Source organism: Pollicipes pollicipes, unplaced genomic scaffold, assembly GCF_011947565.3.
Source record: "Pollicipes pollicipes isolate AB1234 unplaced genomic scaffold, Ppol_2.1 Scaffold_4740;HRSCAF=5597_pilon_pilon_pilon, whole genome shotgun sequence".
Lineage (NCBI taxonomy): Eukaryota > Metazoa > Arthropoda > Thecostraca > Pollicipedomorpha > Pollicipedidae > Pollicipes > Pollicipes pollicipes.
In genome coordinates, this window is record NW_023596545.1 from 17,628,296 (window position 1) to 17,656,000 (window position 27,705).

General features: G+C 45.9%; 1 protein-coding gene across 1 annotated transcript; it reads left to right on the top strand.

Moving 5' to 3' along the window:
* The first annotated feature begins 13,115 nt into the window (after positions 1-13,115).
* Positions 13,116-27,312, top strand: LOC119099429 (carbonic anhydrase 14). Its single transcript, XM_037222587.1, has 4 exons — positions 13,116-13,258; positions 13,579-13,684; positions 16,860-17,093; positions 27,022-27,312. Exons 1-4 carry the CDS (start codon positions 13,122-13,124, stop codon positions 27,232-27,234), a joined length of 690 nt encoding a protein of 229 aa, XP_037078482.1. The 5' UTR covers positions 13,116-13,121; the 3' UTR covers positions 27,235-27,312.
* The last annotated feature ends 393 nt before the right edge of the window (positions 27,313-27,705 follow it).

Below are 27,705 nucleotides of genomic sequence, written 5' to 3' on the forward strand. Positions count from 1 at the left end.
CTCTCTCTTTCATCAAGTTTACTCTCGAATTTGAACATTTGTCAAGTTTGGAAAGTTTGTGTCAGGGAGTACTTGTCAGGTTTTCCCTTACACTTCAATTCGTTTCCATATACAGGCATTTTTCGCGTACTTTAATTCGTCGTTTGCATATACACTGTATTTTAGAATGGTTGGCCATTGCTCCTTATTTAATCACCTGAATGTTGGTAAGCTGCAAAAACTGTGGCTCGCTGCTTAAAGAGAAAGGCTGAAAAATGCAGCGAGATCGGTGGTCAATTTTGTATTAACTTGTGATAATCGTTTTGCTAAAGGCATTTAGCATATACACCTCTCCCTTCTTCTGGAATAATCCCATAGGTACTCTATCGCCTAAACCAAAGTATGGATGAATCACCACAAAATACGAATAAAATGGTATGCCTAGGCTCTGAAGAATGGATGCCGCTAGGCCTAAATGGAAAGACCTCTTAACCACGTCCTAAGAGGGTGAGGCTGAGAGCCCCCAAACGCTTTTCTGCTAAAAAAAAAACTGCCGAAAAGCTTTTAGCACCTCATGTAACAGATTTCATGTCGCCTACACACATTCTGTGCAAATTGGAGGTCTGAACTTGACTTCCATAATTTATGCATTCTTTTTAAATGTTATATTCATTAAATGTGCTCCTAGTTCACCAATCACGCTTATTCAAGCAAGCGAAGAAATTGTTGCACTCCCGTCCTTACCTACATCGCTCTTGAAAGCGTTGCTATCACTCTGGTGGCTAGTTTACATTCAGTCAAGGTTACGCAAGGTCCAATCCTGACCTTTCCCACCAGCTGTGATTCTTTGAGAGCCGATTTAAAACTTCACCGCACATATCTTACAGCTTTTGAAGTTTTTTTTAAGCCGTACTGGCCGATGCAATAATAGCTTTCATATTTTTCCCTGACATGGTACGGTATGTGTTTTAAACGCAGGTAGAGAAGCGACACAGGCTTAAGCGCAAGTTTGTTCTCAAGTTTAAAGGAAGCTCCATATTTAGATATATTAGAACAAGCACATGTGATGAAAAAGCCCACTTGTACACATTGGTTTGAATGCAAAAGACTTTAAACTCTACTTAAAATATTGCATTTAAGTGACCATTTGGTATCATGCATGCTTGGGTGACATTTGAATAGCATGCACTTGTGCTCATGCACATACACACTCGTGACATTGAATAGCATGCACAATAGTCTCCACAACTTTGCGGGCGTTTAACTTCGAAACCATAGGGTTTTTAATCTTCAGAAGAGTAGGGCTGGGAATTGCAACAAAAGATCTTCAAAATGGTTATTTGATTTAAAACTCTGCAAAAATGTGAGCACTTCATTTAAGTGAACATGCGGCAAAAAATGTAGGCAGAGAAGAACGTGCCCTAAACCACTGGAGTACTCCTGTTTCCAAATGGAAAGAAATAAGAGTGGTCTTAGAGGTGTAACTTGAGCCGAGGCAGAGGTGCTCAAAACGCCGAGTAGAGGGGCACAGCAAGCTGTCTAAGGCCTGTCTGGTCCTTAGGTAGATAGGATATCCCAAGATCAAGTAACCCTAGCACACAGATACTTCGAAACGTGAGATGAAGTCAAAATCAAGGGCAAAGTTGATAGAAGAGCAAAATAATAGAACGTTTTCAAACTTGGGAGTGGGTCCGCGTTCGTTGTTAGAGTGCAGCTCATAATCGAAAGAACACAATGAGAGAGCGAAGAGAGAGAGAGAGAGAGAGAGAGAGAGAGAGAGAGAGAGAGAGAGAGAGAGAGAGAGAGAGGAGAGAGGAGAGAGAGAGAGAGAGAGAGAGAGAGAGAGAGAGAGAGAGAGAGAGAGAGAGAGAGAGAGAGAGAGAGAGCGTGATGCATCACTTATACATGCAAAATTTCAACTAAACAGGCATCGCGCATCACGCGCCAGGCATCACTGATTCATAGAAATGAGTTTAAGGTAGTGCGCATCACACACCAAGAACCTAATCACAATCGTCTGATCGGCCATGATGAGTTCTGTGTGTTGAGGTCCAGCCGCCGGCTTCTGATAAGAAAATATTCATTTATTTTCCTGACGGGGTGGTTCTGTGCCCCGTAGATAACTTTGAGCTCTAAAATGCATGCATGGAGCGTGTCTCCTTTCATCCCAACCTGAGCGTGTTTTATAAAAAATCATCTAGATGGCAGGTGCGATGCCCTGGCACATTCACAGCTCCAGATCCGCGCCTGTGTGGCCGCAAAACTTGGCTTACATAAATTTCAATCCATTGAGGAAAAAACACACAGTGGGGTGTTTCACTTGAAATACCAGCATTACAAGTGAAAATCAGTATACTTAAGATAGACCAATGACGCGGTATTGAGCGAGTATTGTTGACAAGTGCCCGGCACTTCGATTGTTGTCCGCTTCCGCCATCGTTGTAGCCTGGAAACTAGAGATGCAGGTTTTTACCTCGCGCTCAGTGGCTAAACACGCCACTTGTGAGACACTCAAATGTGTGGGCCAGTCTAGAATTTGAAGTGCTTCCGCGTTCAACAGACTGTCGCGGAGGCCTCTGACTTGCCAGATGAGCAAAGAATGTGTAACGAAATGCTCCAAACGTTCAATTACGGCAATTTCAAGAAAGATATTAATAGATGTTTTTGATGCATATTACAGCCCTTTCAGAAAGAACATTTAAAATGAAGCACCCTGTAGATCTGTCCGTTTTACGTTTAAACTACGATTATGTCATGGTCCCCGTCAGTCACCCTTGTGTGCCGCCGAAGGGTATTTTCTGTTTTGTTTTTAGCGTCTCGCAGGTGTTCATTATATCTCAAACGGGTTGGGCGCGTGAAATTCGCGAAATAGCCTAGGTCCCTCCGGTGTTTTTTCACACAGTTTTCAACTAAGTTTGTAAACCACGTATTTTGCGCTTAAATCTCTTGAAACCTAGGCTTGCATAAATGGCACTTGGTGTCCCCCGGGCACTTCGTCTTCAAGAAAGAAGATTTCACCAGGCATTTTTTAGCCTTATTTGTCGCTCCTCCAGGTGATGCGGGAATGCGCGCAGTTTTGATTTTCTAACGATATGTTCGATTTTCCATAGCAAGTGGTTATTTACGTAAGGTAGTGTTAAGAAGCCGTCGTCCAACAGGGCGTTATCCCGTCTCCTACCACCGATCCCCCACGCTCTCTAGATTTGTTTACCTCTTCCAAGATTTTACCTAAAAGCCGTGGAGAATATCCATTGCCTAACAGCAAAGTCTACAATTTGTTTATGCCCTTTTTTCCTTGTTCACTGCTTGATGAGTTGTTTCGAGCCTTCTGAAACATTCTATGAGGCATATTGTGCTGAGTGGAAGATGGCGGCGCTGATACTGCAGTGCAGAATTATACCAGAGTTGGTGGGCTCGACTCTAGAGCTCAGTTTCTAACGTTGTGCCATCGTTCTTCCTTTCTACCGTCGCTAGTGTTTTTAAATATGGGAACCTTTTTTTCCCGTTCCGTTCCCCCTATGATCCATGTAAAGGCTAAATTGAGATGCTGATTGCTGATAAACTCCTAAAATCTCTCCAGGCGCACGCTGTCCGTCCGTCCATTCTCCGGCATAATCAGCGACGTATCTAAGTATAACATTGGTATTGCGTCATTCCTCGGGTGCTTCTGAGAACCTCAACGATCTATTAAATATCGATGTAAGAAGATAATCAGAAGTACAAGCGCATTCACCCAACATTTTACCGTATATCTGGTTAGGCCCGGCCGCCTCATTAACCTTGATTTCCTTCAAACTATCCCTTACCATACCCCCAGTCACCGCCAAATATATAAGACTGCCTTCAGGCAGATTTTGCCTGTTTTCTGGGAGATCACACACCATCTCCTTTGTAAATACTGAGAAAACTGGATACTGAGAGCGTCAACAGTGTCCTTGTCCTCCACTTAAGACCTTCCATCTTCCTCGAGGGGGCCGACAGAGCGTCCTCAGATTTGAAAATGTAGTGACTAAGAAGTTTATTAACGCCGCCAGAACAAGTGCCTGCTAACTGTACTTCTGATAATGTTTTTGCTGCCCTGACTTTCTGCATAAGGTTTTTGTTGCAATCCTATGCACGGTGTTTTTATTCTTTCTGTGTCCTGCACGTTATGTCTAACATAAGCCTGTTTTACCGTCGCCAAATTGCGCACTGTCTGCGTCAGCCATAGGGCTTTCCCAGAACTCTTTTCTCGCATTTTCCTCATGGAAATGAACCTATTCTATCCTCCTTTTAAACCATCTTTTAACATTGCCTACATCTGATGTGCAGTGTGACCAGTTGGAGTATCTTCCCACTAGATGCTAGCGAGAAAGGCTGTAAGTTCTTCAAAGTTGCCCCTAGCAATATTGAAATCAGAATATGATTAGCCTTATCTGAGTAACCTAGACATATTGAAAACCTTACGACATTATAATCACTATTCTCAATGTATCGTCTTCTGTCAAACACAAGCGTAGGAACGTTTCAGAAAAGTGGGGGCCAAGCTCAGGGCGTACCTCAAGTACTTTTTCTGGAAAACAAGACCAACGACCGGGGGGAGGGGGGGGGAGAAATAGAGCTCATCGCTTTTTATTCAAATATAATCACTGCTATTCTGGATATGCATCTAGAGCTGTTTCTTATTTATGCACACTAGCCTATCCGACTCATCTATGTCATTCGGGAAATAAGGCTTTCCAGCTTCCCAAATTAAATCGTCCATTTCAACGTTATCTGTCCTGGGGAACCGAGATTCCACGAGCGGGTCGGCATTTTGGGTCATTGGAGAGGCGTCTGTCTCCACAGGGTAGATGCTAAAATATGGCCTAAGCATAGGTTGGTGAGAATTTTGAAAATGAAGCGATGGTTTGCAGTATAACAGGTTTTGCATGCGCGTTCATTTCGCTGGGTGGTTTTCAAGAGATAAGACTTGTCGCGGCATTTTAGGCGGAAGCAATTTAGGAAGCTGGGTTCTGCCAAGAACCATAAGATAAAGCCATATAACTGGAGATCCTCCTCTGAGAACAAAGCCACAGAATGAAGATCATTCTGTCATACATTCCTTGTCTGAGCTCTGCTCCCGTCCGCCATCGGCCACCACTGTCCTGGCCCGGCTGCCTCCGAATGCCTGACCGCGAACTGATGATATGGCTGCTTTGTTGCACATTTCTGGATCAGCATTGCTACTAATTGGGATGTAAGACATGTGTTGGACACCCGCAACAGTACCTTTTTCCAAATTATTTTTCCTACCACCACACCATCCCCCAAAAAATGCCACCGGGAAGCTGTCTACTTTAGGCATGAATTGGCCCAGCGGACATTTACTTGCCCATCATTCAACGTAGATGACTCGATCTGTTTTTGTGTATAGGCAGGCTGTAGCCTTGCTAAGGTGGAGGTGGAGAAACACTAGGTTGACAAGAGCCCCTTTATGGTGATCCACCACAAAAAGATATCCCAGGATAAAGTTTGCTTGTTAACGAGGGATACGGTTTTCTTTGTATCATTGTTGTTTTTACGTTGTAACCAGAACAGAAACCAACAGCTACCGTGAAATCAATTGCTTACAATTTTGTCACGCGCCCGGGTGTCCGGCTAGATACCCTTCCCTCCGGTGGGGATCGATTTGAACCCCAGAGATCACGGGACCTAAGAGAGCTAGAGACACCAAATTCACAGGGTGTGTTGATATGTACCTAAACTCAATTGGGTCAAGGTTTTAGGTTCCTAGGTCATGACTTTCGGGTCAAACAAAGTCAAACAATGTGAAATTTCAGGCTGCTCTAAAATGCACCCAGAACCTAGATAACTGTATGTAAGCAAAAGGTCACATGTTCATTTAAGGTCAGTGATCCTTGATTGATCTTTTGAAGGTCATAGTGACCAAAGGCACATAAGATTGCTCCGAGTTTTGTACTTGAATAAGCGACAAAAATTACGCTAGTCAGTATGTTTTTAAAGACAAAAACGCCGACCTAGGTCATTTTAGGACAATAACCTATTCTGACTCCTAACAAGTCCATAGAAGATGTATAATGCGGTTCCTGCGATCAATAGGTTCGAAATGAGCACCAGAAACTATCTCATACAGCAAGCCCGAGAGTAATAAAACAGTCTGGTTTTGACCTTGGTCTGAGCTGTATACCTGACCTTAGGTCAACGCAATTTGCTCATGTAGTATTTGTGCTACCTAAGAAAGCATCTCAGAGATATATGGCTTCGTCTAACACTTCATTGTTGTATCAGATTGAACGATTCCCTAGAAATTGACTTCACTGAAACCATGGCCTGACTTTGACCACCCACAGATCAGCCTCCTTACAAAGTACATCTAAATTGTGTTACGCTAAACGACCTGCTATTCAATTTTCTACAGCCATGCAAAACATGGCGCAAATGAGCCACGCAGTTTGGAGAAGTTCTGGAAAACCCTTCGGGAGCGAGTCAATTTGACCTCTCCCCCACCCGAGCACGTGTTAAGGTCAATAAACTGCAGAAATCAGGCGTTTAACGACCGCATGGAATAAATCACCGGTGTCCTTAATTTTCCATGGCGTAGTGGACTTTTTCTAGACCGACAGAACCCATAAGCTTTTTCTTAATGCTTTATCTGCGTTCTAAAAACATTGAGGACATCGCGAAGGTAGATTGTAGATCGATATGTTCGGTGGAAATTTGAGGGTGAAAACTTTTGATTGTAAATCGAGTGGTCAACAATGTGCATTAACATCGCCAAGTCATGTTTGTCTGGAAAAAACAAAATGTGAACTAGTTAAATCGGCATGTATATTTAAATATGGTGCAAAAGTAAGCCTAAAAACAATCTTAATCTGAAAAATGTTTAACATTCACTTAGATTAGATAAGTGATGTCCTTTATATAATGTGGTTTTTAACAAGCGTGCTCGCAAATCTTAGCAACACAAACCTCGACACCAGGCGCTGAAGTCTCCATAGTCCGCGCAGCGTCGGTTCAACAGCTTATACTGAGTCGTGGCCAACGGGTGGAAGAAAATGATGACGATTCTGAAAGAAGTACTTTTGAATGCTTTAGGAAATCAAATCTTGCATCTACAAGGCAGTCTTGGCGCATATGTTACGTGTGCGATTTTTAGACTGATGATAAAACCCAAAAGCATCTTAAAGCACCGCGAAGTGGTGCTGGAATCTGGTAGAAGAACTGGAATAGTAAAGGTAGATTTTCTATTTTTCGTGTTTCTGTAGCTATCGATCTGTCCAGAAGACAGATTAACACGGCACCCGCCGTCTGGTGGCACTTGCAGTGGCCGACGCCGTTCGGTTTTACGCAATTTGCAACCCAGACCATCGCTTTCCTTGTTCTCGCGATTGCGGGCGGGCATGTTCAAACATTTTGATGCACTTTTTCACTAATCCATTCTGGAAAATAAACGTTCCTATGCAAACATGGGATGGCCTTGCTCTTTTTCCAGAATTTGTTTCAACCTACTCTATTCAACAATAATGAGACCTCCACTCTATTCAACAATACTAAGGCGCCTTATGTTCTCCCGGGCAAGAGACCCCTTTAGTAGAACACCAAGGGCACATAACCGGTTCCAGTCAAGAGCTAAAGAGCCACTCCGTCCCATCGCGAAGCGTCTTCTGGCTGTCATTCTGGCGATACGAGACGGAATTTCCTGATCGATCCGGAGGCCATTGGAAGGATATATCATATCACATTGTTCCCCTCCCTGACACGGGAGGCCTTCTGACCCGCGCAGTTAATCCCGGATCAGCACAGGAACATTGATTGCCGCAATAACATCTCTGATCGCCAAAGGTGGTCCAATAATTGTCACACAGGCTTCAGTTCCTTGCTTTTCTGTTTTCTTCAGAGATATTGAGGAATCCCTGCACAAAGTTTGTAGATGAAATGGGTCCTAAGCTTGTGTTAACATGGCTTATCCATGCCCGTCTTAAAATGATAAGATTCAGACAGAATTGATTACTAATAAAAATATGTAATATGGTTTTAAACAAACTCGCTCGCAAGTCATCGCAAAAACAGCCTGAACGCCCAGCGTTGCAGTCTCCATAGCCCGCGTGGCGTCGGCCTGCTGTGACACTAAGTGACGGCCAATAAGCAAAAACGAAACAGATGACGCATATTGAGGAAGATGGCTTGTAAACTAGTTAAATTGGCATGTATATTCAATATGGTGCAAAGGTAAGCCAAAAGCAATCTTAATCTGAAGAGTGGGAGGGGGGGGGGGCAGTTAACAATGCCGCCCCTCTCCACCTTGAAAAGCGGAGGGGGGCATGGCTCACCTGCCCCCCCCCCCCTATTCCTACGCTCATGCTGTCAAAGCATCTACGATCCTTTTTCATTAGTCACAACAAGATCCAAAACCTCATCTCCCCCAGTGGGCTCGCAAACCACCTGCTGAAGAAAACATGCTTTAAAACAAGCAAAAGACATTGTTGTGACTATTTTACTAGTGGTCAAAATCTACGCTCCAGCCTGGGATGTTGAAATCTTCCAGCACTATACACTTTTCACTCACACCTCTCAATTCTTTCACACATTTCTATGTCCAGATCCTGACAACTATCTGCAGACTTATAGAAATTTCCAATGCGTAATGTTTTGCCATGAAACACGATCAAATATATTCCAGGTCATTTTACACGATTGCTATTCTTGTTGTCTACAACTTGACGTTTCAGATTCTGCCCTGCACATACTAATATCTCACCTTCTTATTTTTGCTTTTCTGTGAAAAGTAATCATATTGTAAGCAGATACTTGTAATAATGTAATAAGTTCATGAAAACTATCGCTAAAATCTGCTCGCTGATCCAAGACTCAGTAAAATCTACCAGGTCTAATTTTTATTCAAGCATATGAGCATGGAGCTAGCCAAACATGGCCCTGATGTTTCTTCCACTTACCTAAGTTCCTAAGTTCCTATGCACCTAAGTTCTCCTACGCTTGTTTCTGGCTCACTGTTCAACCCTTTTGAATTTTCAGTGCCTAGGTGTTCTATGCTCAGCCTCTCGTCCTAAGAGACTAGTTTCCCTGAAGGATACGTTCGCACACTACTCAGAACGTGCACACCCTTCTCAGAGAAGTGGAGTCCATCCCTCTGATAGAGGGATCCACAACTGAAAAACCTGTGCTATTTGTCTATAAACGTGATACTTAGCTTTCCGCCAAGTTTCCCTACTCTAGCGTTGGGCGCCAGCGCACTGAAGCTCCGTTTAGGAGGTGTTCCGATCTTGGGAAGAATGCCTGTTACTATCTTCCTACCTTCGCTATGCTGCAGATTGGTCAAGAGGGTCCTACACTCATGAATCACCTCCCCACTATTTCCCTGCCCTACATTATTGACTCCTACCTGCACAATGACTGCACTGGCCTGGTTTTCGCTGGTGACCTACGCTACCACTGGCACTAGGTCCTTGACCTTGGGTCCAGGCTTAGCTAGACATATCTGTCCTTTCCTCCCTTACAAAAAACTCTATTGGGGTGTCTAACTCGAGAGTTCTCTGCTACCACAATCCCGCGTCATCATCACTTTTGCTTGAACGTACCTCACCGTTGTTACATCCTGCGGTGCCTCAAAACTATTTCTAGCGGGCACAGCTGCATCTTCCACATTTACATATGAAGGTCTTGACTATTAATTCTGTGCTACCCGCCATCCTTCATCCTTGTGCTTCTCCTTGCTACCATCGTGACCTACATCCGGCCTATTCACTCAAAACCTGTCCCGCCTAGCCTGGATCCTGTGACCTGTATCTACCCTACTCTCCTCGCTCCCATCTTGCCTAAACTTAATGCTCTTGACCTCGTGTATAGCCAACATTTCGTTCTTTAGTTCCCTGCTCTCAGTTGACGCCTTCGCCAATTTCTCGGTCTTACCAAAATATGTACAATCCTGCCCATCCTTGAAATTCTGTAGTTCTTCCTTCAGAACTACATTTTCACTCCTAAATATAAGTGCTGACCCATGGGTGTACCGATGAGATGATGCTTCCTGGATGTTATTCACCAGAAACTACAGGAAATATTACTGTATCAGTGATCTTTGTATTGCCTGGTGTCAAGCATTGTTTTGGTTGGGTGTCAATGCTATAGACTGTAGTAGAATATCAAAAACGATTAAACACCCTTTACCAATCTTGGTAGCATAGCAGCATTTTCAAAAATACTGAGTGCCATAAATCAGAAGGGCTGCTCACCGGGCTCGAGTACCGAGCCGTGTGACAAGGGATGAGGTGCTGCTGGCTCCGGATATGCCTGGCCCTGTACCCGCAGATGGATATCGTCTCACTCGTCAACGGCGCTGTAATACCGGGGCAGCCACGCCTGTCCGTGGCCACGGGTCAAGCTACCGGTGTCCGTGCGCCACGGGAGGTTGTCCGCTCGGCTTCATGTTCCTGACGTCGGTCATGGCGCCGTCAGGCTCACCCCCATGCAGAGAGAACTACTGGGCCTGGGACGCGGCCCCACTGCTGTCGCCGCTCACAACCGACAGCCTGGAGGAGCTGCTCTTCGATCCCGAAGTGGTGCCCTCTTGGTACCAGCGCCAGCAAAGGCTAGCACCTACCAAACAGCTGCTGACTGGCCTGCCCACCAACCCTCTGACCGTGTTGCTGTCTACTCGCTAATCCCACGGCTGTTGGTGCGAGCCCTCCCCGCGAGATTGTGCCTGCGTGGTGCACCATCATGAACGCAATGCACAGGCTGCCTGAGGCATCATGTTTTGAACTGCGGCGTCCGATTCCGCATCAGGTCATGCGCCAGACGCCTAAGAAGTATAGCCATGGTGATGTAAGGCCAATAAGTTAGATTAAGTCGTTTAAAATGGAGTGTCTTTAACAGAATGTATGGCTAAAGGGTTTTTAACCTATTACAACCTACAACGTCTAAAAGGCAAGAGCTCCCTCCGACAAAGTCAGACTTGAAGGCACATTTCGAGCCCGGTCTCATTGCTTTTTTCATGCTGCCAAGCTGGCATCCCGGACGGACCGAGCCTCCCTGCCTTACTGTGACACGCAGGCGTGAGATGATGCTGACAAACATGATCAGCCTACTATGCTTGGCACGTGGGAACAAGTATACCGGCATAAAGCCGTTTGCTTGGTTCCCGATATTTCTTTCCGGTATCCGGTTTTAACTAGTTCCTGGTTCCTGGTACCGGAACCAGCAAAACAAAGGACCCGTTTTGGAATCAACTCAGAGTTCCAGCGTGAAACAGGATCCAACACTGATTTGAGCTAGGGGGCCGTAAAAAGTTTAAGTCTTAAAATAAGCAGACGGATCCGACAGATATCTAAGACACGGCTTTAAGTATGCTGAGGAGTCCAGCAAGCAAGAACCAAAAGCCGACTTGAAAATATAATGGGGGCTTAGCAACAACCTAGATGCAACATAAATTCAAAGGCACATATGAGAACCCGGATCTCACCTGAAAGTCCTGATAGACCATCACTTATTCACTTGATGAGCTTACGTCATGCTCTGGGCACATGTAAATGTTGAAGAACATAAGTAAGATATATTTAGTTTCGAATATCATTTCAATGTCGAAATGTTGTCAAATAGTAGCAAAGCTGGACTGCCGATGAATAAATCAGTGACAACAGGAGTCGGGATGAAGCGGTTTGTGAGTGAATTAATTTGAAACCAAAAAACAGAAGGATGGAGAAAATAAAAACAAAAACCAATATTCAAATTTACACATATATTTCGTGGTATCGGATCTGTAAGGACAAACCTGAATACAAATTTAGTAGCAAGGTTGAACGAAGCATTTTGTATTCATCAAAAGCCATCATGCTGATCAGAATGCTAAATAGATTAGTTATGCAACATATCACTGCTATTCCAAATAATACCACTTCTGCTAGTCTTCTTGCGTTGTAATATCATGATAACATCTGAATGGTGGTGCAGCATTAGCTGGTTTAGGCACCATACTTGTCGCGCATGGGCCTAAACTTTTCCAATTTGGCCAAAAAAATTGGCACTTAGCTGTGTAAAGATGACCACCAGGTAGTCGGGAAGAAAATCGCGCTATATTTGATCCACATGTGTTGCGATTATTTTTCAGGTGCTGAATGTTTTAAACTTGGTTCTATTTTAACCGAGCACCGTGCGTGGAAAGTGCAGCAATTATAATTAATTCCGTTTTGCGTACAGCAGCAGCTTCGTGACCAAGCTTATGTGTTTCAATTGCACTGACGTGCTGTATGCCATGCAGTTATACACCGACGCTCCCGTACTGGACACAAGCACCTGGCGTCGATATTGTGAATAATAAGTCGCATTTGCCTCAGTGCTTCGCTGCACGTGTCAGCACTGGTTGACAGATATCTGAAGCATAACACTTGGTTCATTTCCTATGTATTCCTGTATTTCTGTTTCCCGAACATTTCACGCCATGCCCCTTGCACCATGTACATTATGCAGGTCTCGTTGGCATCACGGTGCCTTGCCGCGTCAGATTGACAACACAAAAATGATGAGCCCATTACACGAGCAAATTCCGTCCTAAACAGCAATCTTAACGCATATCTAGTGCTCGCCAACGTAAAATCTCAGACTAGGTAGATATACGTTTACGATTATCCCTTTCCCAACTCAGAATCCTAGAACATGGTGAAACACGAACCAGAGACAGCTCTTGAATGCTGCTACCTACCCCCCCCCCCCCCCCCCCCAACTCATAGCCATAGGCAGTACATTAATGGGGACACGAGTGTTCTACCTCATTTTTTTGTCTTACTGTTTCCCTAGCCTTCAGTTTACGCCGATATACTCTTCCGCGGCCGACGGATCCTCATGAGGCAATTGTTCTTAGGCGGCCCTGTTCTCAATACTCAAGGATGCTATCATGGAAATTGCCCATGGAAGACTCACTAAGAATCCTGCTATCTGTGTGAGCTTCGAAAAGATTGTCGTAGAATCTGTCTGCCTGGCAACCCATGCAACCTTCCGATTGTCCAGACGGTTGCTTGGGCATTCATTCTAATTGAGACGCATACTCGCTCTCGCGAACGCCCGAGAAAAAAGACGCCAGCAGCCGACACGCAGAAATTGTAAGCTCCTGTAACACGTCTCTGGTTCTGGCTCCTGCAGTGCTCGTCGAGATGACATTCGTCGGCGGTGTGAAGCAGCAGATGTACGGCGGGACGCTGCCCGGCGTGTACGTGTTTAAACAGCTGCACTTCCACTGGGGTCCGAACAACACTGTAGGCGGGTCTGAGCACACCATTGACGGCAAACGGTAAGCAAGGCGGTGGCAGTTGACGGCGATGAAAACAGAACGATCTTTCGACGGGAATCATCGAACTCATCGTGAAGCTACTGCAACATATAAGTGAGAGCCGTAGGCAGGTGTCACTGTGCAGTATGCAGCTTTCAGCGTCTTATCTTGTCATAGTTTTGTGCTTTGCCGTTCTGTTCTTGAGAAAGAAATGAGATAGTTCATCACTTTGTGATATAGGTCTCCACCGGACATGGGTTTGGTGACAGGTGAGTTCGGTCCAGGTGGGACGGTTGCCCTCTATGACGGCTATCAAACCGAGATATCGATGTCTTTGGCAGAGCTCCGTTGGAGATGCACGTCGTGTACGTGAACGAGAAGTACGGGACGGTTTCTGAAGCGGCCAAACATCCTGGCGGCATTGCTGTGCTAGGCATTCTATTCAAGGTACGGATCAGGCGGCTAGGACAACCTGTTAACTTTCGCCGGCTTCGGTGGTTTCGTGACGTGGCCAGAGTAGCGTGACAGTTCATAGCCCGTGAGGAAGCGGCCGAATGGTTGGAATGACCCTTTCCTGTTTCACACCTGATACATCGGGAAACGCAAAGCATAGCGTAATGCCTCAAATATTGCGGCAGGTTTGCACAAGTTGTGTTGATTTATCGAGCTTGGGCGAGTTCTCAGACCTGGCCGGACGTCTAAAGGAAAAGCAAAGGTTTTGAAACAGACGACTCTGGCTCCGGCGTCAGCCTTTATTTCTTAGGCAACGTTTATGCACCGCGGTTTCAAGTGTGCACTGAACGTAGTCGCGCTTCAGTTTGTATACCATAACCAGAAATGTGGTGTGAAGCATTTCCATCACTAAGTTATGACCAAACAACAATACCTTACACTAGCGTGGGAGTTAAAGTGGTGACCACAAATGTTCGAAGAACACTTATAAATATATCATTATGCATAGCCAACAAGTCGACAAACATGGCTGTTATTACGAGATGAAAAAGTGTCTTGCATCTCAAAAAGAGATACAGTTTTTGGTCATCGATGCTGCTTTTACTGCCGGTGGTTGAAAACCAACACCTCGATGGGAATTCAGCAAAACCTCTATAAAATATTGTAGGTAATTTAAAAACAACTAGAAAATAACGCATATTATGATGTCATCAGCGCAACGATTTTTCATGACATGACCAAGTTTGTTTACTGTCCCACAGTGATTTTTGCAAGCGATACCAAATCGGAACACGCTTATAGCGGGCCCACTTTCTCAAGAGCTCATGTTTCACTGGCATCTTGGCGTGCAGGACCAGAAGTGACTTACACCTCAATTAGGGCACAATCCATAGCAAATCGTTGAATACGAGTTTCCATGATAAGCATCTATCTACCACATCATTGCGGTTACTCCTGTGCCCACATAAAACAGATTTGAAGATTTAACTCTCTCATTGCGTGCAGACACTATCTCTTAGAATGTTGGCATCTTCTGATGCATACGGCGTAAGAGTCATCAACCGTTGATGCGTCTCCATGCGTGTCGGATATCACACCAGACCTGTGCCATGTAAACACTAAAGATGAACGCTAAAGAAGTGAATTATGCCAGCTTTGCTTTGTGTGTAAATGATAAAGGTGTACCTGAAATTCTCAATGCTGGTTTTTATAAATCGCAATACCTAACTTATTTCAGTTGTCTGTTTCTGGGACCTAAAGTTATAACTTCGAAAATTTCCTTGAGTACCTTATTCAGGCAACGCTCGGGAACTCCTGCTGGCCTAGGTCCACTTGGAATATGCTGTTCCCAAACATGGTGGCACTGCGGTGGTTGCTGCCACAGGTCCAAAACATTGCAGTTTTTATTCGTTACATCACGGCCTTCGAAGGGGTTCATAGTTTACAGGATGCATTTGGTGGAAATCTGAGTACGCTGCTTGGAGCTTATTGACTTATTGATGTAATCTTAGTTCGTCTTCGGGTTTCTTAAAGTCTGAGCCGCGACTCGCCACAGGCCTGCATTTCACTTGCGCGAAATTGTCGTGTGTTTATAAACAGTACGCGGCCTTCACAAGGTGTTCATCTTGCTTCCGGCTGGCAACAACGGATGCATTTATGCTGATATCGCACTCCCATGATTTGTGCTCGATGAGAATCATGAGCGCTCATAGCCTGGGTGTCAATTTGTGTACTTCTGGGGGGGGGGGGGGGGGGGGGCATCGCTTGCGCGTAGCAATTTTGTAATTTTTTAACGGTAGGCCAATTTGATGCACATAATGGCCTCATAAACCGCCAAAACATGGCACAGGGTGGCAACCAGGCAATTTAGGCATCCAGACGGCCTCGGTAACCAGGGGATTTTAGGCGCGTCGACAGCCGGACTATCTTAGACACCCAAGCGACCTCGGCAGCCAGGTCATCTTAGGCGGCTAGGTGATCCCAGGCAGCCAGGCAATTTAAGGCAGTCATGCAACCATGCTTAGTTCTGTAGCCTCGGCAGCCAGGTGATATTACGCAGCCAGGCGGCCATAGTAGGCGGTTGTTACTTGGCAGCCAGGCGGCCTCGGTAGTCGGACAATGTCAGACATCCAGGCGGCCTCGGTAGTCGGACGATGTCAGACAGCCAGGCGGCATGTCAGGCAGCCAGGCGGCCTCGGTAGTCGGACGATGTCAGACAGCCAGGCGGCTGTGGTAGTCGGACGATATCAGGCAGCCAGGTGGTCTCAAGCAGCCAGAAGCCTCGGTAGTCGGACGATGCCAGGCGGCTCACTTAACCAGGGCCTAGCTTCATTAAGTTGAAAGAGGAACTTATGCATTTTCAAAGTGCGCCGTGTAAGCTTACGTACAGGAAACAAGCCGATTTGGGTGAATATGTTTGGCTCTTCAGTTGCTCACGACTAAGATGTGATGGCTAGAATAAACTGTTTTTGGTCTCTAAGTTCACAGGGCGCGAATCACAGGTGCATACCTTCGCACCTTCGTGTTGGGGACTTTAGCCCAGATTGACGTGGATGCAACCATGTTTGCAGACAGCTAAATACACACTGGCACATCTAAGAAGTTGTTTGTGATGTTTTCCTTTGAAATTAATATGATGCCATATTGCGAATAGATAGATGACCTGTGCACCCTACATAAATTGACCTGTTTGCTGCTGGAGATTCGTAGAATTGGGAAGAGAGGGAAGAAAAGAGCAGGAAAACGGCGACGACACGACTTCCCTACATCTGGCTCTGCCGGCATTGGACTGACGGTACAGGCGGTCCAGCCCAGCGCCGCAGAAGCAATTGCAGCGTAGTTGTGTCAGCTCCCTTTCCCCCATTTTCTATTTCCTCTCTGCCCACCTGATAATGGTGGACCCCGAAAATCGGTGTCCCAACTAGGCTTTTTCTAATATCCACTCCTCCACCAGCTTAGAAGTCTTCAGCAACAAATAGGCCAGAATATTTAGGCCTTTGAGGTCCTCTATCTCACGCAAGAGTAATACCCTTCATCGATGTGGCGTTGCGGGAAACTAGGTAACATCTTGTTCTTTGAAACGACCAGTCCATACCTCTTCCATCGGAAAAGGGCTTATATCCGCCGAAGCACAATGGGATATGGCTGTTCTGTTTCTTCTCTCCAACAGAATGCCGAGGCATCTAGCCACCCCCTCGTCGGCTTTATAGCCGGATTCGGTCCAGAGCTACAGAAGTTCGATGCCCCGGAGTTGGTCGTCAAGAAACCACTGGCCATTCAGTCAATACTGCCCCATGCGCTGAACAACTACTACACGTACAAGGGGTCACTGACCACGCCCGGCTGTCAAGAGGGAGTCATTTGGACCGTGTTCGAGGAGCACTTCAAGGTTTCCAACCGTGAGGTAAGGTGAATGATGGGCAGCTGTGTCAGGTAATCCCAAAGCAGTAAACCGATCAACTTGGAAATGGCACGCTTCCATCACAGTGCACACAAGCACAGTTTATTTTTAAACTGATTGGAAGACACAAACGCTTTTAGTGTGGATGACGAACTTACAAAATTTTCAGGCAATTACCATGAGGTTTTGTGTACTGGTCTGAAATTGGTGATCTAGGATCATCATCTCGACCTTTTTACATATTTCGTCATGCATTTAGTCGGCAGTAGCACTTAAGTCTGGAGCTTTTCATTCGGGGATCGCTGCTGTCAGCGGCACGCTAAGCATTTTGTACTGCGTGAGCCCTGTCCTCACCATCCGATCGTGAAAGTTTAGGACAATTGCAAAATCTTGTGGCAACGGCATGCTGTGCCGTCATACTTGGCACGGTCCGCCCCGCCCTCGGACGCCACCGGATCTTTAGCGCGACCGCTACCACCGGCCGCGGGCCACCCCAGGCGGGGGCAAAAAGCGCCTCGCTAAGGCGACTCGAACTCATCCCTCCACGGGTGCATGCACCCTGATGTGGAGCTCTAACTGAACTACTGGAGCGCACATGAATGGTACATGGCCGGTTCGAGCAATTCAAGCCCGCTCCCAAATATGCAAATCTGCCCTATGTGAGTCATTCGAATACCGGTGGCCCGATTTCACCATCTTGGCCCTAAAAGTGCACCACAATTCTCTGAACAAGTGCAGCCAGCTCTAACCTTAAATTTTAAACATCGGCTTTCCCATAGCTTTTACCAATGGCTAGAACACGTGCAAAATAGCCCCGGTGGCCGATACGTATCAGAGTATCAACGCTCTATAGTATCAACGGCTACAACACATTAAAGTCCGCGAACAGCTTCCAGGGTGCTCACCTCTGGCAACACTGCCATTCCATACAAGTGCATCAAATTGAGTCACGCGTTCAGGGCTCATAAGCCGCTACCAAAATTTCGGAATTAAGGGATAGAATAAACTGTATATGGGTGATAGGACTGTAGAAATGGCCTTGTTCCTCGTAAAAAAACAGGAGGCTTGAAATATAGATGCTTTGATATTTCGGCAACATACCCTCATAGAAACAAATAGTAGGAATTGAGCACTTCTGCTATTCATTTCGGTAAAGATATGTGGTCAGACTGGAACAGAAAGTAGTGGACCTAAGAGCGCAGTGTGTCCGAACGGAATGACCTGGTTGAAAAACTGAACGACCAAGTAAACACCTCAAAGCAAGTCATCATGAACATGCATGCTGAAGCGGGGCTCAGAAGCTCAGAGAAAAGCAGTGGAAGTCGCCCGAACTCATCGTGTCGGGGAAGTTGCCCCCCCCCCCCCCCCCCCGGCGCCTCGGCCTGAATGCGCCGCTGACGGCCGCCCCGAGGACCTGAGGCGGGCGGCCTGTGACGTCATGCGGCGTGTTCTCACGGGCGGAGGCAGACCCGGGCGAGCTGGCGGACGTTCGCCGTATCGGCTCCAGGGTGCTGCTCTGCAGGTTCGTCCACGCAGGTGCCGGCTCTCAAAACACTCTCTCGATGAGAATATAGTGCTGCTTAAGGTAGGCGAGAGGACAGTGAGCTGTTTATAAGTGTAGTGACGCAGTGTGACGCAGAGTAAACGGAACATTTTCGCCAAGCTGTTAGTGCACAAGAAGGAAGGTCGGTTACCTTGTATATTTCAAACCGCAACGGGTCCGTGTACTGCAGAACAAGTGCGATGACTCAGAAAGACCTGATCGACAGCGTCGATGAAATCAAAGGTCTCCCCCGTAATAACCATTGAAACACATGCTTGTGAAGATTTATGGACATGTTCTTGCTGCAGGCGACGCTCCGGGTGAGCCGAGGACTGTTGACATGTAACTAGCCGGTCAAAATCAAGGTATTCGACTTCGTTCTTTTTTAGGAGATTCAGAGACTCGCGATCAAGGTTTCCTTTATCGTGTGCGTGCACGTAATTTCGCTGAAAAAGACAGCATCCAACCACATGTAACCATATTTGGGTTTCCTTGTGCTCTGATACGAGAGGCAATGTTCCGCTATCAGTGTGCATTTTCTCCTCTGACTCGCCTGTGACGCAGCGTTCCTAGGGCCGGTGAATCACTTGCTGCATGATAGTGAGTGTTATTGTGCTACCCTGGCAAGGTGCTGCTCGGGCGCCTGGGCTCGCCCGTGCGGCTGGGTACGGCAGACTGCGTGCGTTCGGCGCGTCCCCGCGGCCGCGCGTGTGCCGTAGTATGTGTGGCTGCGGCCGGGAATGCTCACTGGCCGGCCGCCGGGCGGCGGGGCAGGCTTGTCTGGGATCACCACCCAGGGATTACAAGAGAGATCATGTGGATGGTGGGAGATCATTAAGGGCGCCCTAGCCGGCAAGGCCGCTCACTCGCCTATACAGGCGCTCATAGACGATGTGTGTTTTGTTTTTCAGGATATTGTGCTCATTTCGTACTTGAAAAACTCTGAGAATGCGCTCACCTTCACTCACTTAACAGTGGTTTGTGACAACCCGTTTTGGTCTGAACTTGCACTAGCATTAACATACCGTGTCTCATACAATTTGCCACGCAGCCACTCAAAGTTCATTCTTCATGTTCTGTCCATACTTGGCCATTATTTTAATCATGCTTCCGTGATCAACCAGTTGGAGATGAGAACGGAGCCAAACCAGACACACCATATGAAAGGCGCAACCCTTAAATTCGTATCATTAAACGCTAACGATCAAAGAATCGTGAATAGCGGTGTGCCGAAAAGACGCGAGATGTTTCCGTGGCTCAAAAAACAACAGGCAGATATCCTCTTCCTGCAGGAGACCCATTCAGTTCAGTCTGATGAAGTGATGTGGCTGAGCAAATGGGGATGTGGTGGATACGTTTGTCACGGTGACAGCAGAAGCTGAAGTGACGCCCTTCTTTTTAGACCCCGTTTAGTGGTAGATGTTAAACAAACCTGGAAGTGCACCGATGGTCGGTCCATTGTATTACGGGTGATTGTTAACGGGATACAGCTCACCCTCGGCTGTATATACCAACCGAACAGTGATACGATCGCCCCATTCAAAAACTTTCTGGACCACTGCCATGAACTGAACATAGGACACACTGTTATGGGAGGTGACTACCTTTTACTTCGATGCGAGGTGAGGCAAAGCAAATTACACGGCAAAGTGAAGCAAATAATCGCCGGTGCAAACAACTGGTCACAAGCCATATGGCTGAACATGATCTGATTAACATATGGAGAACATTAAACCCAGACGAAAAACAATTTACGTGTCATGGACCAAATCCTGCCAGCGAATCAAGGATTGACTTTTTCGTAACAGGCAAGTTTTTAACGGAAGAAGACTTTCCAACTTTGTCATCAATCGTAGACGCCGTCGTCATCAATCGCAGATCTGTCTGATCACTACATGTGTGGTCTTACCTGTCAGCGTAGGTCACGTGATAGCTGGGAAATCGTTCTGGAAATTCAATCATTCTCTGATGAGTGACGACACTTTTGTGACTCGGACCAAGTTTAACATTGCAGCCATAATAAGTGGCAATGAATCCGAAGAAATACCAAAGAAATACTTCTCGCAACTGTCCTCTGTATTCTGAGACGCTGGATTATATAAAATATAAGATCGAGGACAAATGGGATGCCTTCGGCGCATTAGCATGCTAAATGTTGTATACTAAATATGGACAAAAGTTCTGGCACGAATACAAAATGCAGTAATAGATGAAATTATAAACGGAGATCAGACAGTTTTTCTGTCGGGTAGATTTATAGGCGGGAATGTGCGGCTAATTGTCGATTATTCGGTAAATTATTTTTATTAATTAGATTATTCTAAATATCGACAATTCGGTGTGCAAAAATCCACAATACGCCTGGACTGACACTGCTCTGCGATTGGCATAAGGCATATTATTCGGTGGACTGGGGCTACCTGAAAAGTGCCGTTAAAACACTAGATTTCGGACCTCATATCCAGAAGTGGATTACTTGATGCATGATCAAACTGGAGTCACCCAGAGCAGTGCTCGCGTGCAGATAAACGGAGCCGTGCCTGATGGCCAAATGCCTCCGTCGAAGACGTCCACTCAGCTGCCTGCTATTCCCGATTTCAGTTGAGCCTCTGGCATATCAAATCAGGTGCTGTAGCGACATTAACCTAGCACCGGTGACGCAGAAATGAAGACTTAAGGCTCTCTCGCAGCTTATATATCTAGTGACTCTTTGAAAAGCCAAATCATACGTCCTTAAAGAAGATAGAAACAATAATATACCAGTTGATTGGGAACCGATTTCGAGAGAGGATGAAACGGTCGATGATGAAAACACATCTTCTTATGGGAGGACTGAGGGTGCCCGATTCATCAGTACAGGCAGGCAGTCTTAAAATGGCCTGGCTAAAGAAGCTGCTTATCCCAGAGTGCATTGCTGAATGAAAGAAAATACTACAGCACAAACTAAAAATAATTGCTGTAATATCATTATTGCACTGCGATACCAATCCTTACAAACAAAATGTTGAATTCTCCAGATGGATGCAAGCTTTGGTCAGAAGCATTAAATGCTTGGATCCAGATCGTACGCTCATTACGGCCCAGACTCTCAGAAGCAAACATGCTTTGCCAAAGTCATATGGAACTACACTGAAATGAACCTTGAACAGAATACATCATTAAACAAGCACCAACTGATTTACCCCTCAGTGGTCCAATTAAACGACCTCTACAACCACCAGGACCGAAAACTCCTTTACGCAGACCAATTGAAAACACAATTGGGATGTGAACATTTTTTGACATGGCGGTCTATATTGCATGTTATATCCCGTTCTTGGCAGGAAGTGCTTGCTCAGGAAAAGCCCACCAATGCAGTCCTTCCATGCGCTTATGAGCAGGCAGGTGCGTGGGAACAGCAAAGTGGGGATATAGTGTGCTCCTATCCTCGGCTCATGTTTCTCTGCCGGGCAATGCTCAGACGAAATGGGAACTTAGGCTTGGACCTATGGGGCAAGGACAGTGGACAAAAATATGCAAAGTATTGTACGACACAACAGATGACTTAAAACTAAGATGGCTGCAACTTACAATCATCCACAGGATCCTACCGACGAACCGCATGCTACACCTCTATGGAATCAAAGAGATGAATGAGTGTCCGCGCCGCCAGAGCCATAGCGAGGATACGCCACATGTGTTCGGGTTCTGCCCTGGGTCGCTAAGTTTCCGGACTGATCTGATCACATGATTGCGACTCCACAGGACGACTCACTATACATAACGTTATCACTAGCCTTTATAATCCCGTTTATCCGGTCGAAACAATTGCCGTGTTCGCCATTCGACTGTACTTGCTGTTGGGCAAGCAATACATATGGCAGGGTCACAAAGCTTCTTTGGGTTTATTCAAAGGTACTCCGATGTAGAGAGATATGTGTCTGTAAGCGCCAACACAATCCACCTTACAACCAGACGTGGTCTGTGATCTTGGATAGAATGGCTGTGCACTCGCCTCGTTGAGCATCGCGTTAGTGGAGGGGCACTTACATCGTGTGGATGAGGCAGTCAGTGATAACCTACCGTCTGTACCGGGCACATTATCATTGGTGCTCGACTGCGTATGCGCATGACGAAATGTGTTTGTGAGTGTGTGCTTGTCATTGTTCCGCATGTAGTCCATTACCGGTGTCGATTCTCCGCCGTGACCGTCTGGCTCGGCCCCTCAGAGGGAGCTATGGGGCCGGGTTGCCGGCTGGGGGTGCGGCTGACTGTCCCACCTGCTGCCTATCGGAGTCTACAGCTGGCCGACTCGCGCGATCGCGCGGCCGGCGGGCGGCGGATGTCGCTTCGCGTTGGATGCCGCGGTGGTTGCCTGCGCTGGCGCGCGGGGCGGCGCCCGCGGCGCGTGGTGGTGTCGCGATCCAGGGCGGTGCGTATGCCATTGTGTGAGTGTTCGAATACAAAGCAAGTAGAAATGTAAACGCGAGGATGTTCTAGAATCACAAGATATGTTCAAGCTGAAAAGGGCATGTTGCCGAAATATGATAGGATTTCTATATCCATTTTCCTGGTTTTTCTACGAGAAATAAGGTTTCTACTTCTGTTCTTTCTATGTGCACAATGCCCCCTCGCAAATGCACAAACAACTTACGTCATATCTATACATGAATTGATCCACTTCAAAGTTCGGAAACTCCCATATAACTTGTATTGCAGAAATATGCAAGCAATTGAGTGCACATAAAATGTTAGCTTTCGACTGACAGGGGTTAAAGGCAATGTTTCACATTTGACAATATTGAAGCAATCACTAAATATCATTAAACAAGCTCACTTATAACCATTGGTATATTTTTAAGTAGAAAGGATTGCTCTAGGCAGCACAATTCTCCGTTTAATGAATATGCTCATCAATACGTCGTGGTTTGATTACGTTATCCTACCTTTCACAACATTGATTGAAAGCCGATTGACGGCCGTTATATTTGGAAATCGTGCTCACAAACGACCGATATGAAAGCCTCGACAGTTATATTCTTCTTGGCCTTGATCGCCGCATGGCTTCTGGAATGGCAGGATTTGAATGACGTTAGTGTGACATAGATCCTAATATGACTTTGAAATACTATCCCCTATATACCTTCTCCATTTTCGCGGGCGTGTAGCTCAGAAACTAGAGGGGTTTAGGTCTTACAAAGGGCAGGATTGTGAACGACACCGAAAGGTCTTCAAGATGGCTATTTCGTTTCAAAATGTCATATAAATGTGGAACACTCGCTTATGCTTGCAAGACAATTGCGCGGGCAATTTCCGAGTATAGAGGTACATGCAGATCCCCTGTTAGTTTATTTGCTTTTCAAATGTCTTAAATGTGACCAGAAGTCTAGTGAACAAACTGCAAGTCAAGCCGAATTCAACAGCCCACAAATTTTGCCGTGCTCTATAGATTGGTGAAGGCCGCGAGAAGATCAGTTCAACGTTACAAAAATCTTATGTTTTGCGTCTACCAGTACTTTACAGCTTGGGAATTGTTTAAGAAGTTGCATGTGCTTTAGCGAATAAGATAACAGTATTAGCCTTATCCCTTGGAAAAATCAGGAGAATGGAAATATAGTAAGGATGATGTATATCGATGCAATTGGAGAAGTGAATTGAAAATTGCCTGCCAATGATCCTGCTCGATGTTTCAGGTTTGTTTTGGAAAGAGCAAGCCACAGTTTTTACAGGATACCAAAAGTCAGGGGATTGAAGAAAGAGCGATTGCCAGCCATTGCCAAGATACAGTGCCTATCTAAGAATTAGAATGCGCGTGCATACGTGTACATGAAAACGAATTCAAGCAAATAGGCATCACGCACCACGCTTCATTCAAACATGCAAGCGAGTTGAAGTAAACAGGCATCACACATCGCGCATCAATGATACATGCAAACGATTTCAAATGAACAGGCATCGCACATCACGCGTCAGGCATCACTTACACATGTAAATGATTTTAAGGTAGTACACATCACACATAGAGGCACATATCACGTTCGCATAGTTGGCCAGCCCTGTATGCTAAGATTTGGTCGCCGACTTTTTATAAGAAATGATTCACTCATTTTCCTTCCTGAGTGGTCCTGTACTCTGTAGACGACTTTAAGGTCTAGAAGTGGTATAGGGTCCATACTTCCTTTGATTTCAGCCTAAGCGTGTTTTGCCAAAAAAATGGTCACCGAAAGGGGTATTCCCTATTTTATTTTTAGCGTCTCGCAGGTGTTCGTTGTATCTCAAACGAATAGAGCGCGTAGTCTCCCCGGCATAGACTATGTCCCTTCCATGTTTTTCACACAGTTTATGGGCTGCAGGAGTTTTGCACGCAAAAAACGTGGTTTACGAAATCAAGTGTAAACTGTGTGAAAAACATGCTATTGTTTCGATAAAGGCATGTTGCCAAAATATCACCCTGACTTCATTCTACAGTTTTTCAGAGGAATAAGGCCAATACTCTTATCTATGTGAATAATGTTTCTCGCTGATGCACTGAACAACTTCCTCTAACGAATGGTAAAGGTTGTGGGAAAACCAGTGCAGTGGCTGTAGAGTTTGGAGCTGGCGCCTAAACAACATCTCAAGTGCATTTTCGGGCTCCAAATAGTGACAATGGACCAACGGTCTGCAACCTGCTATGCGTTCTATTGGCTGCCAACGATTGCAAAAATGTCGGCTTAGTAATTTCTCAGTTCACAGTTATTTAGCTACATTTCCCCTTCGGTGATTGGCTGTAGGTGAGCACAGAACAGTGTCTTCGTGGTGGTACAAAAGTGTCCTCATAGTGCTACAAGTGTCCTCATGGTACTTCAAGTGTCCTCATGGTGCAACGAGTGTCCCCATGGTCCTATGAAAGGACACGATGCTGAGGGCATTCGGATCCCCACCCTCTCCGGGGCGGCGATGGATGGTGGGGTGCACAGGTGGCAGGAACTACCGACCCTAATAATGTCTTCCTTCCTCTTCCTGTGTTGGGGCCTTTCGACTTGTTGGCCCCTGAATTCTGAAAGGGAACTTTCCACATTTGTATGGGGTTTTAAACTGAAATAATCATCTTGAAGATCATTTGGTGCAGTTCGCAGCTCTGCCCTTCTTAATGCTTAAACCTCTCTGGCTTCTGAGCTGCGCGCCCGCGAAGATGTGCAAATTATTTTGGGGAGACTATTTTAGGGTCACACAGGTATCCATAACGTCACAATAACGTCATTCAAATTACACTGTTCCATTATGCGTGCGGTGATTAAGGCCAAGAACAATAACTGCCAGTCGTTGATATATGGCGTTTGTGAACACGATTTCCAGCCATAGCGGAAAGCAGTCAAGGCTCTCAATCCATGCAGTGCAAGGTACGATGACGAAATGAAATAATGCCGTATTGTAGAGCATATTTACTTCACAGATGAAATGTGCTGGCTTTTCCACTTTTCCACTTTTTTAGAGTAGTCTTTTCCACTTAAAAGTATGCCAATAGTCATATGTGAACTTATTTCACCATGTCTGATGTTTGCTTAAATCTCGTCAAGTGTGGAACATTTCCTTTAAGGAAATTTATTTCAGATCCTTGCCATTACCTGGGTCTTCCTGGGCCTCTTTGTACCTTGACGTGTCGTGTGCTGCAGTGACCTATGTGAAGTTCAGCGCCACTGAAGGGGTCTCATCTTACTTTTGCCAGATGCCCAGCTACTCCGTAGTTATTGTGAAAGTGTCGCACGGTCCATGGTCTCCTCCTCTTGAGAGCACCTATCATTGGATCTCATGTCATCAGATAATTTATCGACTTCGCAACGCCAAGAAGGCAGCCTGAGGTCTCCAGGTTTGAGCAGGCCGTTGACAACATGCAATGACCCAATCACTTGCACGCTTGTGAAAAATAGTATGTTGGATGCTATGGGTTCATCATAACTTTCGCATGATAATGTAATCATTATGTGTTTCATATCAGTGCGATGTATTCGTAAAGGAAATGCAAATAGAGAGCGTATCGTGTTTTACCATTTTTACCCCTTGTAGAGCGTGTCGGAGCTCGGCTTTTAGGAGCCTACAGAGAAATGTGCGGTATGTTTTTTGACCAAAGACTCATTATCTGTTCAGCTATTGTTTATCTCCGCATGATTGGTATTGTTTCCGATTAGGGGTTATGGTTGGTACACCTGTATAAGACTCCAAGCAAATGTATCCAAACGCTTTATAAGTTGACCGAATCATTGCCGCCATTATGCCAAGCGTGCTGGGCAGCAGTTTATGAAACTGTCTGTGATGTAACGGTTGTTCATCTCCTCGCCTCTTGAGCTGTGTGCGCAGTCTAAGTCACTTCGTGTGAAGTTTACCCTGCTGTTCCACTTCACTGCAACTTGTCTATGTTCTACGTTTCAGCTCGAGTTCTTTCGAAACGTGGAAGGAAAACACGGCCTCTTGACAAGCAACTTCCGTCCGGTTCAGAAGACTAACGGGCGTACAGTTTCATACGTGTCTCCGGCGCAAACTGCGGCGCAGACATCCAAAGGGTCACCTAGTGGTAAATCAGCAGGGATCTTTTTCATTGCCTTCACTGGATCCCTTATTGCCCTGTTCGCTATTGTGAAGTGAATTTAGTTTGATTGGCTTCGCTCATCTGCGAAGGCTATCACAGAATAATTCCTTCGATTCGCTCAGCGCAATACAAATATTCACTCACAAGTTGTGTGCGAAACATAAATGAAATGCAGATACCGTTGTATGTACATTTTTGGCTCACATTTTGGTTGCTAAAGCCCCATATCTCTGGCCATGGCCACGCACAGCACAATAATGCACGCCGCATTGCTCAGATTGACTAAATAACTTTTCTACGGATATGATCATTGACAGGGATATTCCTTGCCATTAGTTTGGGATTCAGATGTCCTTCAAGATCTGCGATACAGGTGCCAGACCGCATGTAACGTAGCCAAAAAGCAGTCATCGGCTGCCCCAGCCCTGGTCAGCTTTAGTGGCTTTGCCAATCTCGGCAAGGCAGGGGTGGGCGATAGTCCCAAGGTCTCGTCACGCATTGTGCCAATACCATATCTATGAACGAGG